Genomic DNA, 27,744 nt, shown 5'->3' with positions numbered 1-27,744 from the left:
GCTAACTGCTCATTACATGCTCAGTCACAGGGTGACAGAAAAAAAAAAGTCACCACCATAAAAGGATGTCTGCACAGCCTCTCTTAAAACAACATGCCACAGTTAACTTACTTCAGTTTGGACAAGTACTGACAGCTACTACACAGAGACCCAAACGAGTCACTGATACGTAAGTACAAGATCTTTTGCTTTTACAACAAATTTTTTTAAGAAAAACTTTAAAAGCCTAAGTTTTAAGGTAAAAGGTAAAAAGGAAAAGAATCTATTTAAGAACAAGCTACCATCACTTCTAACAAAAATTATATTAATAACGTAAGTTTAGACTCTCTGCTGACTGGTAGGTCTAGTTAGTTCTTATAAAGCTGAGTGAAAGCGATGGGCCCACCAGAAATATCTTTGTCAAAAAATAGGGCTTACTTCATGTACTACTGTATAAACTCACAATGACAAAAAAACTGTATCAAGCAAAACTACGCAAATAATGCCAATATTTCAGGATAACTTAGTATGAAGGAAAAGGAACAAAGTTATTTTAATATAGAATATTCCTACACTACAGGAATTATTAGAAATATAAGATTATTTCTCAGGATAGAATCTCAGTGGTAGAATTCCTAGGGCAAAGGGTATATTTTCTAAAGCTTTAGATATAAAACATTACTTTTTGGTTTACAAAAACATTTTACCAATTTACCCACCCGCCAGCAAAGAGTACCAATCTTTGCTTTTTAAATGCTATATACTACTAATTAGATAAGTGGAAAAAAAGTCTGTTGTGTGGTTTATACTTACGTTTAGTTAGACTAAATGTATCTTTTCTATGTGCCTGGGGGAAAAAAAATCACAATGAATTCTATGCAGTGCTTTGGCAACATTTATGTCCAGGTTGGGAATGGTGGTAACAGAAACTTGGCAAAATAGAAGCTGTGAAGAGACTTCCTTTAAAGAGGGGTGAGGGTTTTGTATATGTGTATTTGTGTGTGTGTTGGGGGAGGGGGGTGTGGTATTTTGGGTTTTTTGGTGTCACTGAGTATAATATAGTGTAATGAGAGCAAGGGCCCTGAAATCAGGCTCAAATGTAATTTACAAGCTGTGTGGCCCCCCACACAAGTTACCTAATATCTGGCTTCAGCTGCTTTACCTGTAAAATGGGGAGTATTACTACTGCCAAGTCCTTACAACATTGCCTCTCATTGTAAGTGCTAAAAAGCTGTCTCCTATCATTCTTCTCTCATCTCTCTGGCCACCAACTTACCAGAGGGTGAATCCAACAGATATGTTATGGATATTTTACATAAAGACCCTTAATCTGGCTGGGCGTGGTGGCTCACTCCTGTAATCTCAGCACTTTGGGAGGCCGAGGCAGGCGGATCACCTGAGGTCAGGAGTTCGAGACCAACCTGGCGAACACGGTGAAACCCCATCTCCACTAAAAATATAAAAGTTAGCCAGGCATGGTGGCACTCACCTATAATCCCAGCTACTTGAGAGGCTTAGGCAGGAGAATCCCTTGAATCTGAGAGGCGGAGGTGGCAGTGAGCCGAGATTGCACCACTGCACTCCAGCCTGGGCGACTGTGCAAGACTCTGTCTTGATAGATAAATAAATAAATAAATAAACGGCCCTGAGTCTATGGATGATCACACATCTAACTGTGCTTACTGGAAGGACTCCACACTTCTTATATTTTAGCATGCTTTCTCTCTGGGAGTTCACTGCACTTTTTGGACATAAAACCACAAAGAATATGCTACTCCACAAAATGTTCACTCACATGTTTATGTATCATATCAGTGACAATGGTAATGATCCCTTGTATAAATTACTTTCATCTGGCTTCCTAGAGATAATTAGTACCATGACCAGTCACTTAATGGAATAAATATTAACTCAAGTTGCTATATGACTTTAATTCACTCATTTATTCTATAGATATTTACTAGATATCTATTGTAGGTTGGTTCTGTAGCATTCTATGGGATAAAATGTTGGATGAGATCAAGTCATCATCCTTAAGCTTACATTTAAAAGAGCTTCGCACCTAATAAAGCCGTTTACAGGGATACCTTTCTCTCTGCTATGGTTAAGGCCTGCTGGAGTTGTTAGGCAGCCCTGGACGTGGCCTGTGTAGAGGACGAGTGGTGTCCTCCGGCCTGGGGGGTTGATCACCTTTCCAAGAAGTCTCGGCATCGTATAAAATGAGATAACACATGTGAGAATCCTCTGAAAGCTGTGACAGTGACACAGATGCCTGTGGTGTTTTGGAAGCCCAAAGAGAAGAATAAAAATATTTTGTTAAATCTCTGCAAATATCTAAAAAGTAGTTTAAAAATCAGTTAACAGCATAAAAGCCTATTCTAGGTATTTACCATCTTTTTTCCATTGAAATTTCAGTCTAAATTGGTTTATTATTAAAATATTGTTAAAACAGTAGTCTAAATCCATTTATAAAACCTTTACTTACTTTAAAATATGCTACAAATAAACTAATAAACTCCTTCATTTGAATCAACATCTCTTCCTCCCTGCCCCCATTCCCTTCCCCCAGTTCTCCTAGTCTCTCTTGTTCAGATAGGTAAGAGTCAGCGTACATTAAGGTTTTGAGATGCCTTCCTATTTTACTTGTTTTCTACCCATAATAGCAGATCACGTCGGAAATAGGAGATGAAATGTATTGTACTGAATATGACTTCTGAAGCCAAATTGCCTGGGTCTGAATCCTGACACTTAACAGCTAGGTCTTTAGTCACTTAAGTGCCCTGGTGCCTCCGTTTCACCATCTGTCAATGGACTTGTGAAAGTTCTGAAAGGATTCAATGAGTAAACACACATACAGTGCCCAGGGCAGTGCCTGGAACACAGTCTCTGCTTAGTAATTTTAATTGATTATTATTCATCAAGGGCTTACTGCGGTGTAATAAAGAACCTTTCATTAAGGATTAAGAAAGCTGCAATGTTGCTATTCTTTAACTAATGGGTATTTATTGAATATCGATCATACATCACCTAGAGATACAAGAAATTAACACCACAGGGTCCCCACTCACAGTACTTCACAGGCTCATGGGAGACAGGGAAGAAAATCAATGATACACACACTATGACAGAGCACAGCACCCTCACAAATACACCCACACTGCCTTTCAGAGGATGGAGAACAGGAATGCTCCTGGGATATTTAGAACTAAGCCTTGAAGGAAAGTAGGAGCTGAGGATACAGGACAGGGGCCAGGGGACATCAAACAGAGGGAAGAGTGTTACTGGGCACGGAGTTGTGAGGGAACATGGGACATCCAAAGGTTATAAGTAATTTTGTATGGCTGGAACCAGGGCACGATCAGGGGAAGCTGGCCAGCAACCCTCCTGAAGAGGGAATGGAGCTCAGATCATGAGGGAACTTGTGAGTCATGACACAGAGCTTGTGGTTTGCCTGGGGTTGGATGGGCCCCGTTTCAGAGCCTGGCGGGAAGCTGTTGCCGTGGCTGTGGGCAGAAGGGCGGGAATGGCACACAACAGGCAGACAGACAGACACGGATGTGCAGCAGAGCACAAGGCTGAGGCACAGGGACTGCTCGCTGACTAGAGGCAGCAGGTGAGGGAGAACACGGAGTCCTGGGCGCCTTCATGACCCCTGCCTTGAGTACCACAGTAAGATCCCTGAGCGAATGACCGAGTTGACCTGGAATTCGGTTTATCCATAAAATCACGGTATCTAATGTTCCCCCTAATTTCCATCTGATAATAGAGACAAAAACAAAATTGAAACTCCTTGAACTTGAAAGAGAAAAGGTACATATTATTTCCAGAAACATTCAGGACTCAGAGGAGAAATATTATAGACACAGAGCTTCATTATAAAGAGCCTTTTTATATTATGCACTTTTCCCACACGATGCATCCTACAAATCATGCCAGATACAAACACAGAATATCTTTCTTACACTAAAATGAGTATTATGGTGGGATTCTTAGTTTCTTAGTTCTCTAAACATATATCATCTTCATCTTCAACAACTTCCATACTTTTCAATATAAAAGCCACCAAAAGACACACAGGTGGCTTTTACCAGTGAAAGGTGAAAGAAAATAACTGGAATATGTGAAACCCCAAATGTGCAACTGGGTGTTCAACTAAAGAATTCCTGTGCTCAAGCACCTTTCCATCATTTCCAAGGAACGCGTCTATGAAGCTGAAGTGGGTCTTCGCTGCACATCCACTGGGTTGGGGACACATATAAAGCACAAAGAGGAAACAGTAGACTGCTAAACCCCTTTTCAGTCTTGAAGACGTTTTTCTGTCTTTTTCTGTCTTGAAGAAGTTCTCTGTACTTGGTCCTATAAATGGCCTTTTGCAGATCTATTGGGAGCTGGTCTGACCCAGGCTGCACAATGGGGTTGGCAAGCCGGTCACAGAGCTCCTCAGTAAGGTTGCCTCTACTAAGCCCCTCGGCTAGTCACACTCCATAAGCCAGAAAGCAAGTCCCCCAGGAGGCAGGGGAGGTCCCCCAAACAGACGGACCACAGTCAACTCTATGCTGAATATCACTCTGGTATGCGTGATTTTTTGAAAGGATATAGGGAATATTGTTCTCAATCCTTCTAAAAAATGAATCATGGACACAGACATAGCTATCAATTTAGGACTCAAAGTTGGCTGGGAAAAAGTCACCTTACAGTGTACAAAGATGTATTTAACCAGGTCACAAAGGCATGTACTGACTACTATGACAGTTGGTTAGCAGCGTATTATTAATAGAATGGACAATTTGACTTTACTAATGAAGCACCAGGAGGCTCTGACTATGCTGGTCACAGCTCCACAGCAGTGCAGGTTCCTCTTGCACACCAGGAATGCATGTTTCCCACTGTCCATTTTACAGGCAAACGACACCCATAATACCTCAGATGATGGCTATTTAGTCAATGAAAAAGGTGATGAGAAAAATCACTAGTTGAATGCTAGGACCCAGTATGTGTGACACTGGGCCAAATTTAGATGTCCTTGTTTGAACAAGAAGGCATTTTCAAATAATTGACAAATACTTATAAAACCAGGTAACCAGAGGAAGAAGTAATGAATGATTTCTTTCTTCCCTGGAGCAGGTTTATTCTCAAGGGAGCTGAAACAGCCCCAGCCTGCCGTCCTGATACATCTGTGCTTGTCTTTATTTCCTCAGTAGAACCATATCCTTGTAATTTCAATTAACCCTGAGCTTTCACCTTCCCTCTCCTTTCCAATGATTTTATTTCTCCCTGTTCCAGAAATTCTTCCTCAGTCTTAACCTTTCCTCAAAGTAGCCAAGGACAGTGTATCAGAGAAAGAATCAGATCAAACACTCCTCACTTAACAATATACACATACAATTAGTATCTATGTGGCCGCATCTGGGTGGCTCCCCTGGCTGTTTTTGAAAGTGAGCTTCTGGAAGTTCCTCTTTGCTACATCCACTGTGGGCACGTTGATTCAGGTCACCTCTCGGTATAAGCTGACTCTAGAGCAGACCTGACCTATAGAGAAGTCACCTCCAATTGGTGATCATCTCAGCACAACTTGACCCATTCCAGTCATTGCTAGTGGCTACATTTAAACAGAATTCCTAGGTAAGCCCCTTTTCATTCAAGGTGTTGATGATTATTAAAATAAATAAATATTAGCGGGCAAAGATGACATTTCAGCAAAAGCCAAAAGCTGTGATTCTAGCACCAACTAAATCCCAGAATATGGTAAAGGTTTTGTTCTGTTTCTGCCCAAATTGAAGGCTGAGAAAACACTTTAATTACTTGAGCGAGTAAATTAGGACCACAGAAGGTACATGTCTTCTGTGAAAAATCACAAATCCCTCCAAGTGGGTACTTAGGGTAAACATTTCCAGAGCGCAAACTATGTTAGTGCTTAGATAATTTTCTTAGATGCTAAATAAATGAGTTTTGGGGGGCCTTTTATTTTTTTTGCCTTTTGCGGCTAGAAAGAACCTGTCAGTTCATGTCAACATGTCCGGTTATGCAAAAATGAGATGATAATATCTCAAGAAGTGTTAGCAACTCTACTAGCAATGAAATACATTCTAGAGAAAAACACACACAGGCTCACTTCCCAAAGCATAAGTAAAAATACTTTGGAAGATATTTTGCTAAGGAAGAAACTTATTGTTTTACACGTTAGGATAACAGTAAAGTTAAAAGGACCAAATACTGCATTACAGAGGCAAAACTGGGACTGTCTCCTTTGTTTACCAATAAAAAAAAGGGAATGGCATAGATGGCTTCCAGGGTGGCTCCCAGCAGAAGGTACAGGAGCCTTGAAGGCCGACAGGGCCCTGTTCCACAAGTGGAACCTGAATAAGGATCCAGGCTTCCTGTGGCCCAGTTATTATCCATGCCCTCCAGGGAAAGGCCTCTGTCCTGACTCCTGTCCCTCAGTGTGGGCAGCACGAAGGACGGCTGAGGGGCCACATGCACCTTTTCATTAGAATGCATTATGAGGAAGCTATTATTCTGATATTAGTGTTCTAAAGAAAAAAAATTTAGAACAAACATTTCTTTGGGCTTTTCCCTAGGCAATACAACGATAAACGATAATACTTTCTAGTATATATACCTCAGTGTATATAAATATATCTTAAATAACATGTCAGAAGCTGCTGCCTAATAATTAAAATGTAAAATACTTAAAATATACTTAAGAATAAATTTTCTACTGAAAAGAATTAAAAGATAACTGTACTATCCAAATATTGACACTGGTGCACTGTAATGCACAAAGTGAGCAGAATACTGCTACATATGAGGAGGAACCCAGCACATACTGCTATGTGTGGGAAAGAATCCTGAGGAACACCTCACTCAGATAACAGCACATGCTCAGCGCTGTATATTCACCCTTCAGTTCCAGACCCTCTAATACAAAAAGGTACCATTTCTGTATTCCCAGCATCTAGCACATGGAAGCACTAAAAACCATTTTTCTGCTGAATAAAAGAATGGACTTAATTCAAGTTTCAGAAAGGAATCCTTAAGATGATTAAAGGAAGATATAAAGTAATATCTCTGAGGGAAGATTATAATAAATTGGGACTGGCTGATATAAGAATGGGATAGTAACAGTCATGCATATGAAAGGATTTTCCTCTCAATTTGGGATCATAAAATTGGCTAAAACTACCACAGGATAAATACAAGCAAGAACTAAAGTGACATATTAGGGCTACCTAGTGGAATCATCCTTCAAGAGGTTACTAAACATCCAAATATCCAAAGCATGCATTTACCTTTACCTAAGATCATTTCCAAGCCATCCCACTTACATGTCCACATTCTGCAAATGCCTTTCTTTGGCTACCTCCAGCGCACAATGGTCGTCAGTTAAGGACCCTCAACAGGCTACCCCTTGGGGCTCAATGATGTGTGGCCACAAGTGGTTTCCCATTTGGGAAGGCACCTCTCCTGGAAGTGGGCACCCCCTGCCCTTAGGAGTTGTCCCTTTGCTCTGGAGCAGCTGGGCCATGTTGCACATGTGCCATAATTATAGTGAGGATGGCCCTTAGAGCCTTGACCACTTTGAAACCACAAGCCCTCAGTTCTTTAAGGGCAGCATGAAACAGATGCCTGTGCAAAGGACTGAACAGAGGAAGAAACCTGAAGCCAGGTCATCACAGAGAAGGATCCAGCATCGCCTGTAACCCCAGCGTGGCTTTTAAGAACCACTCCAATTTTTTTCCTGTGCAAAATATAAAATTGATATTTATTATCAGTTTCATCACCTGCGAAGTAGGTAAGGGGTAGTAATGCTCAAGCTCATACGGCTGCTGTGAGGTTTCTACATGATGACACAATGCAAAGGTACACAACTAGTAAGTTAATGCAGAAATCTGAAAAAGGAACACTGAAGTGCAAGCTTTGAAAAGCATGTCAGATAACAAGGTTTTTACAAGAAAAGGGGAACTAAAATTTTTTCCCATTAAAATTTTTTTACCTATTTATTCATTCCAGTCGCTGAATAGAAATGTTCAGCATTAAAAATCTAGAATATATGAGTAAAGCCCCAAAATTACTCATACAAAATTATGTTTTGGCATACAGACATCTTTCTGTGTGTGTGTGTTCGTGTGTGTGTGTGTGTGTGTGTGTGTGTGTATTTGCTTCCCCACCTCCCAAAAAAGTGGCATGTTGTATAATCTGCTTTCCTCACTTAACATAATTCCCAGTCAAGAAACAGGCATTTTCATGTTGCCATTTTCAGAGCTGCACTGTATTCACTGCATGGCTGTATTCCTGTATTCCACTGTATGGCTATGCCATAAAATATTTAATCCTCTAATGAAGGATATTTGAACTGTTTGCTAGCTATGTTAAACATTCTTGAACTTTGTTCTGAAACTCCTGCAATCTCTGGCTCTGCTAGATGCTGCATCTTATTTGGTGATGCAGTCAGACACGCATTTGTATACAAACTGGCAAGCAATGGCACCTTCTCCTCTGAGTGTTACGTGAGTGTTACTTTCCTAATTTCTACAATGATAATTATTCATATGGAGGATTTGCAGACTCTACAGTGAAGTATTTTTTTCCTGCCATGTATTTTAAAGGCAATTCCCATGAATCTGCTTAGAAATACTCAAAAATACACATTCAGATTTTTGGGGAAAAAAACATTTTCACAGAACTTAGAAAAACATTAATAAAAGTTATTGTTGCCTATTCCAAAGCTGCAACCCTTGCCTGGAATTTTCACCTCTCTCTTGTGTCTAGTCCTAGTTCCTGAAAAGCTGCTTCTCACATGAAGCCTTTCCCAACTAAATGGAAAAATCTTTTTCTACTTTTATTCCACAGTGCAATCCCTATGATTTTCTATTTAAGAACCACTCCATTTTTTTTCCTGCACAAAATATAAAACTGATATTTATTGTCTTCTCTATTTCATTAATTTCTGCAATTATCTCTACTGTTTTTCCACTTGCTTTGGACAGTTTTCTAGCTTCTTGAACTGTATATTTAACATATCTATTTTAAATCTTTCCTTTTTTAAACAAATGCATTCAAGGCTTTATATCTATCTCAGATTGCCTTATCTGCATCCCACAGTTTTCACAGGTAGTACTTTCGTCATTTAGTTCTAAGCATTTCAAAATTTCCACTGTGATTTCTTCTTTAACCCATGAGTTCCTTAGAAATATATTTTTTCATTTCCAAATTTATCCTTTATCTTTTTATCATTGGTTTATAATTTAGCTGCACTGTAGTCAAGCAATGTGATCAGAAAATAATTATTTTCTGAAAGCTTTGAGTCTTCTGGTGACCTAGCACATGGTCAAATTTGCGGATATGCTCATGTGTCTTCAGTACAAGTTCTGTTAGCTTTTAAATCATGTTGAGTAAATAAGTCTTTAATCTCTTTTTTATCTAGCACATTATAATAGAAATGTGTTAAGATCTCCCACTATGGTTGTGAATTTGCCAATTTCTCCTTCAAATTCCATCAAATTTTGCTGTTACATGTAAATTTCATGATTATTTTTATATTCTTTGTAGACTGTTCTTTTTAACCTTTGTAGTGACCCTCTGTATTCCTATTAATATTGAATTTGCCTTGAATTCTATTTTTTTCTGATGTTAATACTGCCATACTACCTTTTCATTGGTTGGGATTTGCCTGGTACATATTTTCCCTTGCCTTTATTTTCAACCTTTCTGTATGACTTTGAGCCATATCTCTTCTAAGCAGCATACAGCTGGATTGTTGTTTTTTTTTTTTTAATCTAAACCAATAGTCTCTGTTCTGTAATAGGCAAGCTCAACCCATTTAAGTTTGTTGTGACACATCCCTACCCTCTTGTGTTTTCTACTTACCATTTTCATTCTTTGTTTTTTTTCCCATTGTCTCTTTTCTGGATAATAAAATGTTTTATTTCCATTTTTGCTCTCTTTTGCTTTAGGTTTTATTTCCATTTAGGTTATAATGATTAACCTATCAACACTGTACAGAATGCATACCTCTAACATAACATGACCACAATCCTCTGACAACCCTCAGTGTCTATGAACATCTCAGTTTTAAAGTTGTTAGAATGAAGTTAGCTGAGATCCAATTCATTTAATACAGCAGGGAGAGAAGCAGATTTGAAGACAGTGCTTTTGATTAGGGTAGAGACAGTCTTTAAGGAAATACTGTATATTTCTTTAAATATACAGTAGCAACATCACTAGATATGCCGAAAGTGCCCTTTAATTTTGGTGACTTCCAGGTGAGATTTATGTACACACAGTTCTATCAGAGGAATTATTTTTCTTCTAAAAATAATCACACAGGATTTATTGCTCTGCTCTTCCTGCTTTAATCAAAGTTTACCCTCATCTACAGAACTTTATTGTAGGAGTTTTCCATTTTTCAATTTAGGACTTAAAATTTCTGCTTTAACATTATTTATAACAAGAAAAGAATTGGAAAGAATCCAAAAGTTCATCAAGGGAGTAGCTAAGCAAATTATGCACTGACACATTGGAAGACTGTAGAATAGCAAATGTTTATATAAAATCTACACATATGACAAATACATACGTTGCACTGACATGAAGATGTTTAGTGAATACAGCAAGAAACAAAATATAATGTGTGATGCTTGCTACTATGCACAAAGGTAGAAGTGTAGATTGCATGGATCCATGGAGTACTTGCAGACTGATAGAGTTTTAAAATTTAATAATTTCCCCTTGAAGTAGCTTAAGTCTTTTTCTCTCTCATTTTCTTTATCTTTCTTCTTTTTTTGTCATTTTAGTCATGGTTGTTGTGGTCGTCATCTTCTTCTTTTTAAAAAGAAAATCTAACTTTCAGTTCCTAACATGGACTAAGCTTATTTCTCAGACTTTTAGGTTAACACAAATCAGATCACTGTGGTAAGTTCATATTTCACTACATAAATGTGGTGACTGATTTCATTTCCTGGCAGTGATATGCATTTGGTTAAAAAAAAATCCAACTGAAATTAAATTTAAAAGCAAAGCTTCATGCCTGTCTGAAATGTGGGGTGCTTTACTTAACCAGACAATGATTCAAAAAAGGGAAGGGGAATTTCTGCCTAAAAATTTAGTGCATTCCCTTCTGTCACAAAAATGTGTTTGCCCTATTTAAATGGTTCTGTTTCCTTTGCCAGAGCTTTGCCAAAGTCAGCAAATTGTGAGAGTAAAAACACAAATTTTATTCTGTTCTTCCTGTTACCATATATGTAACCATATTATAATTACAAATTGTTAAAAATTGCATGTCATGAAATTTTAAAACTTAGATATATAAAAGACAGTTTGGATTGCTTTGATACATTATTTAAACTTTTTTAAAACTAATGAGTAATCAAACTGAATACATATGCTTTTACTTAAATGATCTTTCTTGGTTTTTTCTAGACACCTTGACCACCACCAATGGATATACAAATGTCTAACAATTTTACTACGCCCTCTGCAACTCCTCAGGGAAATGACTGTGACCTCTATGCACATCACAGCACGGCCAGGATAGTAATGCCTCTGCATTACAGCCTCGTCTTCATCATTGGGCTTGTGGGAAACTTACTAGCCTTGGTCGTCATTGTTCAAAACAGGAAAAAAATCAACTCTACCACCCTCTATTCAACAAATTTGGTGATTTCTGATATACTTTTTACCACCGCTTTGCCTACACGAATAGCCTACTATGCAATGGGCTTTGACTGGAGAATCGGAGATGCCTTGTGTAGGATAACTGCGCTAGTGTTTTACATCAACACATACGCAGGTGTGAACTTTATGACCTGCCTGAGTATTGACCGCTTCATTGCTGTGGTGCACCCTCTACGCTACAACAAGATAAAAAGGATTGAACATGCAAAAGGCGTGTGCATATTTGTCTGGATTCTAGTATTTGCTCAGACACTCCCACTCCTCATCAATCCTATGTCAAAGCAGGAGGCTGAAAGGATTACATGCATGGAGTATCCAAACTTTGAAGAAACTAAATCTCTTCCCTGGATTCTGCTTGGGGCATGTTTCATAGGATATGTACTTCCACTTATAATCATTCTCATCTGCTATTCTCAGATCTGCTGCAAACTCTTTAGAACTGCCAAACAAAACCCACTCACTGAGAAATCTGGTGTAAACAAAAAGGCTCTCAACACAATTATTCTTATTATTGTTGTGTTTGTTCTCTGTTTCACACCTTACCATGTTGCAATTATTCAACATATGATTAAGAAGCTTCGTTTCTCTAATTTCCTGGAATGTAGCCAAAGACATTCGTTCCAGATTTCTCTGCACTTTACAGTATGCCTGATGAACTTCAATTGCTGCATGGACCCTTTTATCTACTTCTTTGCATGTAAAGGGTATAAGAGAAAGGTTATGAGGATGCTGAAACGGCAAGTCAGTGTATCGATTTCTAGTGCTGTGAAGTCAGCCCCTGAAGAAAACTCACGTGAAATGACAGAAACACAGATGATGATACATTCCAAGTCTTCAAATGGAAAGTGAAATGGATTGTATTTTGGTTTATAGTGAAGTAAACTGTATGACAAACTTTGCAGGACTTTTCTTATAAAGCAAAATAATTGTTCAGCTTCCAATTAGGATTCTTTTATATTTCTTTCATTGGGCACTTTCCCATCTCCGACTCAGAAGTAAGCCCAAGAGAACAACATAAAGCAAATAACATAAAACACAATAAAAATAAAATAAATATTTCATTTTTATTTGTAAATGAATACACCAAAAGGAGGCGCTCTTAATAACTCCCAATGTAAAAAGTTTTGTTTTAATAAAAAATTTAATTATTTCTTGCCAACAAATGGCTAAAGAAAAAGGACTGAATAGATTATATATTGCCAGATGTTAATACTGTAACATACTTTTTAAATAACATATTTCTTAAACCCCAATTTCTCTCAATGTTAGATTTAATTCCCTCAATAACACCAGTGTTTTGTTTTGTTTTGTTCTGAGTCATAAAACTTTGTTAAAGAACTCTTTTGGAATAAAGAGCAGGATGTTGCAAAGTTATGAGTCTGTCCCTCAATGCTCACTGTCAACTATCAGTGGGAGTGTCGGGAAAAGATAATTGGCAATAGACTTTGAATTGCAACATTATAAATGATGATGATGATGATGATGATGATGACTGAGGCAATGAAAGCACTGAGCTTTTTCTGGAGCTGCCAGCACAGTCTTTTAGGGCCTCTGCTTAGCAATATGAAAAAGACTTTATATGGAGGTGCCCACTGGGAGGAGGGTCTACTTGCTAAATTCATCTTGAGAATAAAAGACATGCCTACATGACTGGTTTTCTTGGGATCGCTAGGGGATCATTTCTCTTTTCTTCCCCCAAGCTGTTAGTACTCTACATCTGTATTTCAATGGTTTGAGTTATCACGTAGGAGAAGCGTGGTGCATGATGAGCAGTGAAAAATATAGTTGCTGCTTGCTAAATATGATCATAGTAAAATGCAAACTTACAAAACTAAGCATCTTAGGATTCTTTACAATATTATATACTTGCTGAAATGAGTACCTTAGTATTAGTAGCATGAGCTTTCCAAGTAGTCAACTGGTCTGCCAGTTCAAATTTGTTTTATCCCCAAAACTACCCCAATACAGTATTCTCTGTTGGCAATGACACCAATTTTTATAATGGTAGATAAAGAAAATGTTAATTCTGAGTTGTACTTTAAAAATTTTTTTCAGAAAGGGGGTCTTACTCTGTTACACTTTAAATTTTTATTGGACTTTATATCCTGAAAATATTTTATTTAAAGTTCTTGTCTTACTCAGTTTCAACTTTTACTCTGTAAGAAAATTAATCTTAATGGTTGATTCAACACCATTTACTAGTATATTCAGATTTCCATTACATTTATTTCACAAAGAGCCACCTGACTTTAAAGCCATTGTCAAAAATAGGCACTGGTCTTTGTAACATCTTATGCAGACAGGTGAGACAACACGGATGAAAGCCCAAATCTTAGTGTCTTTCCTTCACTCCACCTCTAAACTTTCCCAAGTGAAGGAAAAGAAAGGGCAAAACAACAATTGTATGTAAGTTGGCACTTAGGTAGTCATCTGAGCTGGATATCTAAAGAGGAACCATCGTGAAGACTACTAAAGGAAAACCAAAAAGAAAGCTTCCTCCACTTCAGAGCTTCTCTGTGGTGCCCTGGTTCTGTGACTACACTGGAGTAGAGACGCTTTCTGGGATGTATGAGCCAACACACTGTCTTAGGGTAGGCAAGAGTCCTCTCTGGGCTAAGGGAGTCAATTCTTAGGATCCTGTAAACAAGAGAGGAAATACCTATGGCATTTGACAACAGAATAACATTCTTTTATCTGTTCAGTTTTCTGCCTCCTCCCTCCACTATATCACAAATCTATATAAATGATTTTATCCAGTCATCAGCAACCATACTGCCAAAAAGGTAAACCCTAATCCTATCTCCAATTTCTTAAAAGTCTGTACTCCAATCAAACTCAGCTAATCACTCCCCTTAAAGGCTGCCCATTCTACCCACCAAGCCACTGTTCATACACGGCTGTGGGCATCCTCTCACTGTCTTGTTATTATTTAGCTTTACATTTATTTCTGGGGCATTCCCCTAACCAGGAGGTCAACTTGGAGAACAGGGCAGGGCTGTATAATTGTTACATTCTGTTACAGAACATGACTTTATTATATAACATACTGTTTGAAAATCACAACCCTATAAGTATTTTCTCCATGAATCGGGTGATATATTATTTACAGTTTTAAATAATAATTGGGAGCTAGAAAAACTAATCTGGGAAAATGGATCATTATTATGGCAGTTGACCACATTAAAAAAAAAAACCCTCAAAGCTATTTAGTTTGAATCAGTGTAAATAAATGCACTGACTATTCAGCAAGAGGATAGTATATATAGTGTCAGATGTTAGAAATGGCATCATGTATATGTGAAGAACTCAATAATTTATAAAACAGTCCATACATTACATAACATCTTCCTTTCCACAATCCTGTGAAACAGGTTGAGCAAACAGTGTCACCCATACTTTATAAAGAAACTTAACTTCAGAAGAGGCACCCTGATAAATTAAAGGCAGCATTAGGAATATAACCCCAGCCGGGCGCAGTGGCTCACGCCTGTAATCCCAGCACTTTGGGAGGCCGAGGCAGGTGGATCACGAGGTCAGGAGATGGAGACCATCCTGGCTAACATGGTGAAACCCCATCTCTACTAAAAATGCAAAAAAAAAAATTAGCTGGGCGTGGTGGCGGGCGCCTATAGTCCCAGCTACTCAGGAGGCTGAGGCGGGAGAATGGCGTGAACCTGGGAGGCGGAGCTTGCAGTGAGCACAGATGGCACCACGGCACTCCAGCCTGGGAGACAGTGCGAGACTCTGTCTCAAAAAAAAAAACGAATGTAACCCCAATTCTGTATCCTAGCCATAAAGAAGACAACTCAATCATGTGGCCCTGAAAAGGTTTATTACATGCTAGCAGACTGCATAATGCTTAAATAGGACAAATAACCCAACAATAGATATAGATTATAAACTTGGCTAAGCTGTGGGCTCGGTGAGGGCAAGTGCTTCTTCTCTTATATATACAACATTGCCATAGAACCTGGCACATTGAAGGTCCTCAAATATCTATTTAATTGATAACGTATGTTTGGTACTATTACTAACAAAATTCTAAAGCCCTACTGAAATATCTGTGAAATTCTTAATTCTCAATGAAAAGAAATAACCCAAATATTCAATTACATATGCTAGAGCACATGTGTAACTGAAGGCAGTTATACAATGTAAAGCATATGCCCTTGAAGATCCTGTAATTTAAATTAGACACATTAAAGGAGAGCGCTAATTAGTCAACAAGGCAATTTAAAACTAAATATAGAAATAATTTTATATTTCAAGAGGCAAGGGCAGACAGTGGCTCCTACCAATGAGTACAAGGTGGCATGCGATTTCAGAAGGGGAAGCACTGATCTTAAATTAGCCCTTAAAATGGTCTATTTTGGTTACTTTTCAGCCCACCATAATTTCTTATTCTCTTCATAGCTAAAAAATATTTGCTCACTGACTATTTGGGTGAAGAATGAGAAAATGAAAAGCATGTGGATTACAAGTGACCTGGTGACAAGGCCATTATTTTGAACCCAGGGAGGACTACATGAGTACTCATAAGAACTGCTGCCAATGGAAGGTTTTCATTAAACTCAGAAAAGCGGTTTGCTTAAAAGACAGCCCCCAAATTTCTATTCGATTAAGACCTTGCTGAACACTGACTACATGCCACTTTCCAAGTCCTCTACAGGCATCATCTTATTTAATCCTCACTACCTTAAGACATGGTATGACTATCATCCCCATCTTGCTGATGAGGAAACTACAGCAACAAGGTCACATGGTGTGGCAGAGCCGGTTTAATCCCACACTCTCTGGCCCCAGAACCTGTGGCCTGACTTGGAGCATTCATGCCACCACTTACTGAAACTTGCTTAGTAAGAGGTTCCACCCTGTAGCCTGAGCTCCATTCCTCCCTTTCTATTTCCTCCAGGGCCTTGGACATCTCCCGATCACCACATCTGAATTCAGTTCACCTTTCCCCTCAAGCCCCTGAATTTCTCTGCAAACTCTACCTGCATTCTCTGTCACCCTCACCTGATACTTTTCTCTCATCCATGGGATTCAGGTGGTAAACAAATCCCTACCTGGGTGCTCTCCTCTTAAATGCACTCTTACCTAACTTTTCTTTTTCTTTTTTTTTTGGTGAGATGGTGTCTTGCTGTCACCCAGGCTGGAGTGCAGTGGCGCAATCTTGGCTCACTGCAACCTCCACCTCCTGGGTTCAAACGATTCACCAGCCTCAGCCTCCTGAGCAGCTGGGATTACAGGTGCCCACCACTGCACCCAGCTAATTTTTGTATTTTTAGTGGAGATGAGTTTCACCATGTTGGCCAGGCTGGTCTCGAACTCCTGACCTCAAGTGATCCACCTGCCTTGGCCTCCCAAAGTGCTGAGATTACAAGCGTACACCACCATGCCCGGCCTTGCCTATCTTCTTTGCCCACTACCATCATCCTAGTCCAGACACTGGCCTTGGCACACCTAATTACAACCTCTGTCCCCTAGGCCTCTTGATGAGAGTCAGAAACTTTAGCCTTTCTTTAGGATGCTATACCAGAAGCCAGCAGATTAAATGATGACTAATAACAATAATAAATACTTGCTAACAATTATATAGCATATTGCTTTAAGCACTTTACATATATAAAGTGCTCATTCAAATCTCACAAGAATGCTGTGAGGCTTGTTCTATTTATCAGTCGCACTTTCCAGATGATGAAACTATGCTCCAGAGAGGTTGAGTAACTTGCCCACGGTCACACAGTCAGCAAGTGGGGGAGCCAGGCTCTACACTCTGGGGTCTGGCTCCACGGTCTGCACTCTTCATCATCATATTTTCTCTCTTAAACAAATAAACATATATGTTCCAGGTATTCAGAAAGCCTTAAAAGAGACATACACTGCTCACCAAATATCCTCAAGTTCCTTGGGGGTGGGGAGGAAGAGCATGTGACTACCTCTGACCAATGGGTTGGGGGCAAAAGAGGCGTGTGCCACTTCCAGCCTGAGGTGTGAGGGAGCGGCATTCTCCTCTGCCACAGCGTCCGGCAATGTTCTAGATGGTGGCACTTTTGTCAGCCTGGGTCCCTGAATGAGTGAGAACTCCCACCCCATGCCCCACCCAACTGTATTAGACAAGTGGTGCAAACAAGAAACACACTATGGATTAAGCCACTGTGATTTCAGGGTTATTTCGTGGCTGCACCATAAGCTAACCTGTTCTGATTAATACAGTGTTTAACCTACTTGGAATGAAAAAAAAAGACCAATACACAGAGTGTAAGAAAAGAAAAATGCAGACACTATCCAGTTATCTTGGCAAACAATCTTCTTTAATTCTACTTTCATTGTGTCATTTCATGCTCAGGGATTGAGAATAGTTCCCCATGATCTACCACATCAAGTTCAAGTTCCTCTCCCACACTTTCAACTCCCTCCAACCTAATTTCTCTCCATTGCCCAATACGGGCCTTTCGAGTTTGTCTGGTTGGTTTTGTCCATCCTGTGGATAAAATGTTTGGTTCTCTCTAGTGGGATTCTCCTGCTTCCTCCCCTTCTTGTTTACACTTACATCCAAATCACACCGCCTCCCTTAATCCTTCTTTGACTATTCAAAGCCATCCATCTTCCTTTCCTCAACTTATTTGGCTTTTACAGTACATGCCACATAGTTTTAATTTAGATCTTATAACAAAGGAAGAAAAAACACACTGGTGTGGAGATGGGTGGCCTGGTTCTGTCAGACTCCAACCCAGCTCCATCCCACTTTGTCCAGTCTTTGAGTCTTTCTAGACTTCAATTGTCTTGTCAGTGAAGTAAGCGTTAGATAACAGGCAAGCTCTTTGCCAGCCATCATACAGTCTATGGTCTATTTCATGTGCAATATTCTTGTATTCCTCAAATGAAACATAAACTCCACTGGGGAAGAGACACTAGCTTTTCCTTCTTTCTATTCTGGACAGCACTGGGCATGACACCCTGAACATAGACAGTGCTCTAAAAAATATATGTTGACTATAGGTCATCAAATATTAGCTGAGGAGACTATATGATTGGTAGTTTTAAAGTATAGTGAGTAAGAGGTTGATATTATTGCATGTCATAATTTGTTAGGCAGCAACAGATAACTAATACTTGCTTGGTACTAAAATGCTAATCATGGAAAATACATTAAATTAGAAACTAGAATGACATTTAAATCAGTCAGGATTCATTTTCCAAAATGAAACTTTTCTGTTGAGAGTATAAGAGGAGCACCACTAGCTTTTCCATTTCCTTCCACATGTAAAAAAGCAGCATATGACTGCTATCCTACTTTATCTCTGATAACGCACATCCAAACCGAGAGAAATCCTGGCAATACTGTAGTTGTTAGAAAGAAGAAGCTGTTTAAGAGAGCAATACAATACCTTATTTCCTTTTTGTTTCAAGAGTTCACCTTCCTCAAAAATTTTAAAGCTGTTCTCAAAGCTGTTCTCTATCTGCATGCTAACTGTGTTGCTTCTCGTAGTTAGTAATGCTCTTAGACATCCTGTCCACTCAACTGAAAACCACTCCAGAGCAGGGGCCACGTTACTTTCTGCCCCACACGGCACCTACCGCAATTGATCCAAAACAAGAACTAAAGTGCTTTTCTGATTGGCTTTTATCCGTTTTCTCAGAGTGTTAAAACATTTATTTCTGGTTTCTGTACAAGACTGACTTTTCCCAGGCAGATTTTGAGAGAAAAAAGTGTGTCAGAATGAAACTACACCGAGGCTACAAAAGGTTTGCGACCTAATCTAAAAAAAGTAACATTTTGATACGTTCTTATTGCTTGAGGGCAGCAGTTCCACAATTTTCCCATCAAGTCCTGGCATGAAATATCAAATTTTTTGGCAGGGGCTACATAGTAAAAATGTATAAGGTTACTGCCTATATTAGCCTATAAAAATAAATGCAAACAGTATGTTTTAGCATATCATGTATTATATGTTCAAGAGAGTAATGAAAGTATATGCAAGTGCCATTTCATGTATTACTGCTTATTATTTTCCCCAGTAAGGGAGCAAGGGCAAGGAGAAGGTCCTAAAGTTGAACATTATTGGTTTGTTAAAAGAACAGCAGTTAAGGCTGCACATGGTGGCTCATGCCTATAATCCCAGCACTCCGGGAGGCTGAGACAGGAGGCTCACTTGAGCCCAGGAATTGGAGATCAGCCTGGGCAACATGGCAAAACCTCGTCTCTATCAAAAAAAAAAAAAAAAAGAAAAAAAGAAGAAAGAAAGATATTTTTCCTTACTCTTGTTACATCATGGGGTGGAGGCAGAAGTTCAGGGATGGGTTCAGAAAGAACTGAGGCTGGTGTGGGAGAATCACCTGAGCTCAGGAAGTCAAGGCTGCAGTTAGTCATGATCGTGCCACTGCACTTCAGCCTGGGTGAGAGTGAGACCCTGTCTCAAAATAAAAAAATAAATTAAAAAAAAAAAAAAAAAGAACAGCAGTTAAGAAGAAGACATTATCAAAACAGACTCACAGGCCTGATATACATGTGACAAGAAATCAAGGTAATCCTGGTTCTCAGTCCCAACAATCTCCTATGGGCTCTACCTGAAACCTGGTACCTGCCTGTGCCTGCACCTGACACTCAGGCCTCTGGGGAGGCCCGTAGAGATACTGGCAAATCTGAGGGCAGGGTTGAGGGACACTGTAGGCCACCACCATGCAGATTTTAGGAACCATATGGTAAAATGAAAAATGGAAACCAGTGTCCCATTAGGGATCCAACTGTCAAATTATTTGAAGTTTGTGTGTTGGAAAAAAATGATTAAAAGGTGATGGGTACATGGTAGTCATTATACCATTCTCTCTGTATTTATGTATATTTGAAAATTTCTGTAATAAATTTCTAAAAATGGTGTATGTTCTCTAACACATGGCCTTACTCTTGTTACATCAGGGGGTAGAGGCAGAAATTCAGGGACGGATTCAGAAAGAACTGAGAGAGACACAGCTACCAGTCTCCATCTCCAATCAGTTAAGCACAGCAATCCAAATCATAGGAGAATGGGATGTGCACTGGCCACATTCTAAGATTACACGTGAGGGGAGTCTCAGCAGACTTTCAAGGAGTCCTAAGAATAACGTGGCAACAGCAAACTAAATTCCGCATGTTTGTACATGTAAGTGGGAGCTAAACATTGAATACACATGGACACAAAGATAGGAACAACAGAATAGACAACGGGGACTGCTTGCTGGGGGAGTGTGGGGTGATGGAGGTTGAAAAGCTACATATGGGGTACTATGGTCACTACCTGGGTGATGGGCTCATTTGTACCCCAAGCCTGAGTTACACACAATTTACCCATGTAATAAGCCTGCATATGTACCCCTGAACCTAAAAGTGGGAAAAAAATTAAAAATAAATAAAAATTTAAAAAAAAGAAGTCCTAATAAGAGATGGCTGGTGGTAACAAAGTCACCAGCAAAGAACAGGTTATACCAGAAAGTCACATGAAAAGATCAGCAAGGCTTCATAAACACACACACAATGTTCTTTGAAGAACTTGATCTCCTAACACAAAGGACCACAAGGAAGAACTATGTCCCAGTTCAAATCTAAATGTTTCAGATCCAGGTATGTTGCTTTGTATATATACATTTGAAGTCAAATATAAATGTTACATTCTTTTGATTAGCAGTTCTGTCAGCCAAGTTTCAGTTATAGATAACAGAAATCTTGTCAGCTATTTTGGGCAGCAGATTTAGTACACAGAATTCAGTGCTTATACAATTGCTGAAAAGGCTAGAAGGCCAGATCCAGCGCCTCCAGGAATAAACTCCTGGAACATATAAGGACTGGTCTACCAGGAGAACTGTTTCCTCTGACACATTGAGGCGGCTGGGAAATCACAAAAGTTAATTACATCAACTGTGAGCTCCAAGGTCAAAACACTTCGGCAGAGTCTAGGGATCAGGGAGTTGCAGGGAGTTGCAGGGAGTTGAACTGTGAACTCTGGCACCCTGTTGGACGTGTAGAACTGCACCAGGAAAATGGCTATCTCATATGCCTTGGCTCATACTGAATTCAAGAGCCACACGTTTTTCTGAATAATGGAACCTAAATCATATCCAGAACTCCAGGCAAGGGAGTTTAAGAAATAGAGCATTCAGCTTTCCAACCTCTGCTTCATGGGAAGTACAACAGGAGAACCCTGGAACAGATCATGAGCCAGCTGGCTGGGCATGGTGGCTCATGCCTATAATCTCAACACTTTGGGAGGCCAAGGCAGGAGGATCACTTGAGGCCAGGAGTTTGAGACCAGCCTGGGCAACACAACGAGACATGGTCTCTACAAAAAATTAAAAATTAGCTGGGCGTGGTGGCACTTGCCTGTAGTCCTAGCTACTCAGGAGGCTAAGGCAGGAGGATCCCTTGAGCCCAGAAGTTTGAGGTTACAGTGAGCTACAATCGCATCACTGCACTCCAGCCTGGGTGACAGAGCAAGACACTTGTCTCTTAAAAAAAAAAAGAAAAAAGGTAATAATAAGATAATAAGCCAGTTAATCTAGTATACCCACCATACCATTCTAATAAAGTACAAAAATACTCTACCAAAGGGAGGAAGAGGAGGAGGAGGAGGAGGAGGAGCAGCAGGAGGAGCAGCAGCAGCAGCAGCTAGTTAAGATACACCACAATCGAATGCAAAAGCAAATGTAAAAGGGCATTTCCAAGCTAATAGGATAAATGTGGAAACAGTAGTTTCAGTAGTAAATAATATTACAGAATTATGAATAATTTTGTTAGGTAAGGTAACATTATGGTTATATAAGAAATGCCATTTTAGAGCTTTCTGAAATATGAAATATGATATTATGTCTGGAAATTGCTTCAAAATACTTTTAAAATGCCAGGGAATGGAAAGAGGATAGCAAAAATGTTAATTACTGAATCTGGGTAATAGGGCTCATTTTATTCTCTCTGCTTGTGTCACTGAAATTTCTCATGAAAAAGTTATAAAATGTTATTCCAAGAGAAATATGAAAACTACACATTATTTTCATCTACTGCTTCACCTTCACAAACTTTAATTTTCCCACAGCCTTAGAATATGTATCGTTTTCTGTAAGTCCTGGCTTACAGTCTTCAAAAATGCCAGGGTCGCCCAAGACAGACTGAGGAACAGTCCGGATTAAACAGTAAGGGGATGTACCAATGAAATGCAACATGTAATACTGAACTGGACCATGAGCTAGAATTTTGTTTTTCCTTTTTGCCATAAAGGGCATTATTTGGACAACTGCCAGATGTGAATAAAGTAATACATATTCATGGTATTTTGGAGTCAAAGGGACATTATGTCTACAACTTGCTTTCAAATGATTCAGAAAAAATACTGTGTTTGTAGAGAGAAAATGATAACAGCAAATGCGGAAAATGTTAATAATGGGGGCATCTGGTTTTAGGGTATATAGGAGTTCTTTGTTTTATCCTTGCAACTTTTCTATAAACTGGAACTATTTTAAAATTTTCAAAAAGTATAAAACATAAGTGGCAGCATTTGGTAGCTACTGAAGAGAAACAGCAGTTTCTTCAGTCTATTAAACGAAAATAAAAGTCATAGCTAAATAACTGGAGTGTCATATAGTGCTTCTTCAGGCCCCATTCATGGGGGTACTTCCCCCCAATTGGAACTTTTTTTCCTTTGCATTGTGTGTTTATTTGTACTTCCTATTTTAGCAGCAATCATATAAGTTGTCTTTGGACATTTACATTGGACAATACAATCACATAAGTTGTCTTTGGACATTTACATTGCTGCAGTTGAAATACACAGCCTCAGTTTGGCAAGTTTAAATGCTCAAGTTGCTTCCTGCTATAGTGACCATTAACTAGACTGTTTTACCTTAAAAAATAAAGTGGCATTGGCCAGGCGTGGTGGCTCACACCTGTTATCCCAGCATTTTGGGAGGCCAAGGTGGACAGTTCACGAGGTCAGGAGTTTGAGACCAGCCTGACCTACATGGTCAAACACCGTCTCTATTAAAAATACAAAAATTAGCTGGGCGTGGTGGCACACACCTGTAATTTCAGCTGCTCAGGAGGCTGAGGCAGGAGAATCGCTTGAACCCTGGAGGCAGAGGCTGCAGTGAGACGAGGTAGAACCACTGCACTCTAGCCTGGGTAAGAGCGAGACTCAGTCTCAAAAAAAAAAAAAAAAAAAAAAAAAAGGTGGCATTAAGGCATTAAGGAAATGTCTGAGCCACAATTCAGACAGGCGTGAGTTTCCATCCAGGCTTGCCACTTAAGTAGCCGTCACTTAGTGACTCAATCCTCAGACCCTCAGCTTTCTCATGTAGAACACAGCAATACCAACATCTACTCTTGCAAGTCTGCTTGTGGCTATTCATTTAAATCTGGCTATTCATTTAAATCAGGAACATATGTCAAACAAGGCTCTATGGTACAAAATTGTTCAATATAAATTTATTAAGATTTCTTAAGAGAAAGGGTAAATCCTGCTGTCAAAAAAAACCCTCCAAATGGAATGCATAATGTTAACATTTCATAACGTTACTCCATATTTTTCCTTCATATTGTCACTGATATTAACAAACCTATCCTTGGTATTGTCATTTATTTATACAGCAAATAATTATCAAGTGCCTCTATGAACCAGCTGCTATTCTACAGACTGGAATAACAGCTGAAAACCACACAGACCAAGTTGCTCTCTGAATCCTACACCCTAGAAGCCAATATTAAACATTAAGTAAACAAAATAATTTTAGGAGAGAGGAGAATTGTAAAGTGTTGATTCTAGCTCTGGTGTACCCATGACTGATTATTTGCCTTCCCAAATATTCTCTGAGCTACTTTAATAAATTCCCTTTCTGCTGAATCAGCCAGAATTCATTCTATTACTTCAACTAACAATCCAGCCAAAACAGGGCTGCCTATTCTCTTGTAACTGACAAAGCCTTTTTCCTTTAGTTCAGGTAACAAAAGCACATTAGATTTCAAGCACGTTAGACATTTCAGAACTCAACAAACACATAACATATACCAAAAAATCCAACCCTAAGATAGGTATGAGATTATTTTTGTGTGTTGTATATTTTGCTATGGTTACCAAGACATGGTTAGCATTTTGAATTTTTTTTCTTAGAACAATACAATGATCTAAATCTAAAATCTTTCCAATGATAAACAAGAACAGGAAGTGAATCTTGAATACAACCAGACTTCAAGTTCCCTTCACTATTAAAGTATCTCCTTTGCTGTCTGTTACTTGAGTCTGACTTAACCAGCGTTAAACTTCCATCATTCTAGCCTAACAGTTATTAATATCTCTATTTCTTTTTGAACAAAACATATTTCCTATTAGACTGGAAATTTTGACACACTCAAATGTTTGAAGTCCCAAGAGGAAGACAGCTAAAATAAAGGAATTGAGCAGCAAAGCAACTCAGAAAAGCAGAAATGAAAACAGATGTTAAACCTCTTTAAAACAAATTTTTACTAATAGCCTCAACCAAAGCTATTTCAGTCAACTACTAGAAATATTCTACCTAGTCAAAAGTTCTCAACAAGCTTCCTAGGTCATGAGCTCCTCAAGGGTGTGGGCTAACTCTTTCCAGGGTTCTATCTACCACCCAGCATCATGCATGTCATGACTCTCCATCATGGGTGACTTTGCCCCCCAAGTGTCATTTGGCATTATCTAGAGACATTTTTAGTTGTCATGACTGGGTAAGACTTGGGGAAGGAGGTTTTGCTACCAGCATATACTGGGTGGAGGCCAGTGATGCTGCCAGCCACCCTGCAGTGCACGGGACCGCCCCCACCACAAAGGGTTATGCAACTAAAATGTCAAAAGTGCTGAGGGTGAGAAAACTCTAGCTTAGGTCAATGATGCCACTGCCCTTCATGTTCAAATACAAAATCACTGATCATGTGGCTTCACGTAGCCTTCTGGCAACAGCTTACATGCCCTTTTAAACTGGATACATTAGGTCTGCTCCCTGGTAAGACACTCTGGCCACTGAGACTGCAGTTTGAAATTCCTGCAGTGTTAAAAGCCTGAATCTCCTTTCACAATTAGCCAGCAATCCACAAGGTAAGTACCTCTGCATGCCACTTTGATTCAGAAGGCACAGATCTTCAAACATTACTAAAATCTTGTTAAAATGATTGGCAATCTCAGTTCCTAATCAGTCCTCAGGCAATGTCAAGACATAAGTGAGACAAGAAAAGCCTCTTCCTCTTGTTATGTATCTTCTAACATCATGATTTTTTTTTTATCAATTTATAGAAAATAGCGCTGAAGGTTTCTGAGCCTGTTTCCTCAAAGGAGATGCGAGTTCTCACCTTCCGGGGCTATTCTGAGGAGTGAAAGTGGCACACCTGCAGAGTGTCTGGGACAAGCCTGGCGTGTGCTTGCTGACTACCAAGGTGACGTAGTGCCAAGTACAATGCCGGACACATGGTATCCAACACCCAAATACTGAACTGAGCCCAAAGTGAGAACTTTTTGGTTGAGAAAGGAGGTATCTTGTGAATATAAGAATGAATGGATTATATGCTTCTCTCTTAGGTAAGATGCTGGAAATGATTTTATAAGTCCACATTTCAATCCTTAAAAAAAAATCACTGAACCCAAATGCGAAATTCAACTTTTAAACTTTTTTGTTGTTGCTGGGCTTTTTTTGTTTTGTTTTGTTTTGTTTGAGATGGAGTCTCGCTCTGTCACCCAGGCTGGAGTACAATGGTGTGATCTCATCTCACCGCAACCTCCTCTGCCTCCTGGGTTCAAGCCACTCTACTGCCTCAGCCTCCCAAGTAGCTGGTATTACAGGTGCCCGACAACACACCTGGCTTATTTTTGTATTTTTAGCAGTGATGGAATTTCACTATGTTGGCCATGCTGGTCTCAAACTCCTGACCTCAAGTGATCTGCCTGCCTCGGCCTCCCAAAGTGGTGGGATTACAGGTGTGAGCCACCACGCCCAGCCTATATTTTTCTCTTAAGTAACAGATTTGAAGTAGCTTACTAAGTGAGAGAGAGAGAGAGAGAGAAAGAAGAAGGAAGGAAGGAGGGAGGGAAGGAAGAAAAGAAAAAGGACATTAGCAGAGACACAACAATTTAGTGCAAAAAAATAACTGAAGCAACTAGCATGTGGCAGACCGACCCCAGTCAGCTTTCTTTGTCTCTTTGGTATTAAAGAACGCTTTTCACTACTCCATGCTGAGGGAGCTGTAAGAGGGAGTAAGATCCTGCTCTTTCGAAAGCATCCAGTTGAGAGAGTGGTCAATTAGGTAAATAATTACAATCTCAAGTAATGAATGTTTCATGTAACTTACAAGCACAAAGTTAACTGGGAGCAAGAAGGAAGGAGAGGTTAATTCCAACTCTGGCTGGAGCAGGGTTTCGTGGAGCAGAGCTGTCTGAGGGGACGCTTGAAGTTCTCCTTGTTTTCTTGGTAGAAGTTTGTCAAGCAAAGGGGAGAAGGGATGTTGTAACCACAACTGTCGTAATAAATGAATCCAAAGAAATCTGTAATGATGTACGCGTGACAGGCAGTAGTGAGTAACACAATTTAGCTGACATGCAGAGTACAAGGAAGGAATGACAGAAAATGAGGCTGCAAAGATTGGCTGGAGCTCTGAGGTGTGTCACAAGCAAGTTAAACTTTATAAAACAGCAGGAGGAAGCCATAGGAGATTTCTCAAGGCGTAAAGGAATAAGACCAGATCTCCTTTGTAGATAAAATTAGGGGAGTGGGGCAGTGCAGATGATGGCATTGACATGGTGACAGCGAGAACAGTTAGGAGGCTACAGCCATAGTCCAAACAAAAGGAGATGAAATCAAAAGATCGAATACTTTTCATTAATCTATTTGCTCTATCAATCCATCCATCTCACAGTTGTGTCCACTATGTGGGAGCCACTATGCTAACCACGTGCTATCAACTGAATGTTTCTGTCCTCTCCAAATTCACATGTTAAAACCCTAACCCCCAGTGTGATGCTCTTAGGAGGCGGGGCTTTTGAGAGGTGATTAGGTCAGGAGGGTAGTCTTCGCAAATAGGATTAGTGCCCTTATAAAAGGGAGCCCATTGAACTC

General features: G+C 39.5%; 2 protein-coding genes across 3 annotated transcripts in view; one reads left to right on the top strand and one right to left on the bottom strand.

The window, feature by feature from the left end:
- The window catches only part of UBAC2 (UBA domain containing 2), a 182,146-nt gene that overhangs the window by 78,990 nt on the left and 75,412 nt on the right, over positions 1–27,744 (bottom strand). The gene's annotated exons all lie outside the window — the stretch shown is intronic.
- On the top strand, positions 17–13,026 carry GPR183 (G protein-coupled receptor 183). The gene is made up of 2 exons (XM_003279216.3): positions 17–169; positions 11,398–13,026. The coding sequence occupies exon 2, from the start codon at positions 11,416–11,418 to the stop codon at positions 12,499–12,501; it is 1,086 nt and encodes a 361-aa protein (XP_003279264.1). The 5' UTR covers positions 17–169; positions 11,398–11,415; the 3' UTR covers positions 12,502–13,026.

This window comes from Nomascus leucogenys, chromosome 5 (assembly GCF_006542625.1).
Source record: "Nomascus leucogenys isolate Asia chromosome 5, Asia_NLE_v1, whole genome shotgun sequence".
NCBI classification, from domain to species: Eukaryota; Metazoa; Chordata; class Mammalia; order Primates; family Hylobatidae; genus Nomascus; species Nomascus leucogenys.
The sequence above is the reverse complement of the archived record's forward strand: the minus strand, read 5'-3'. Positions and strand labels throughout refer to the sequence as shown.

Excerpts from the sequence above, each read along its gene's own strand:
- GPR183 (XM_003279216.3), top strand. The coding sequence starts at position 11,416 with ATGGATATACAAATGTCTAACAATTTTACTACGCCCTCTGCAACTCCT.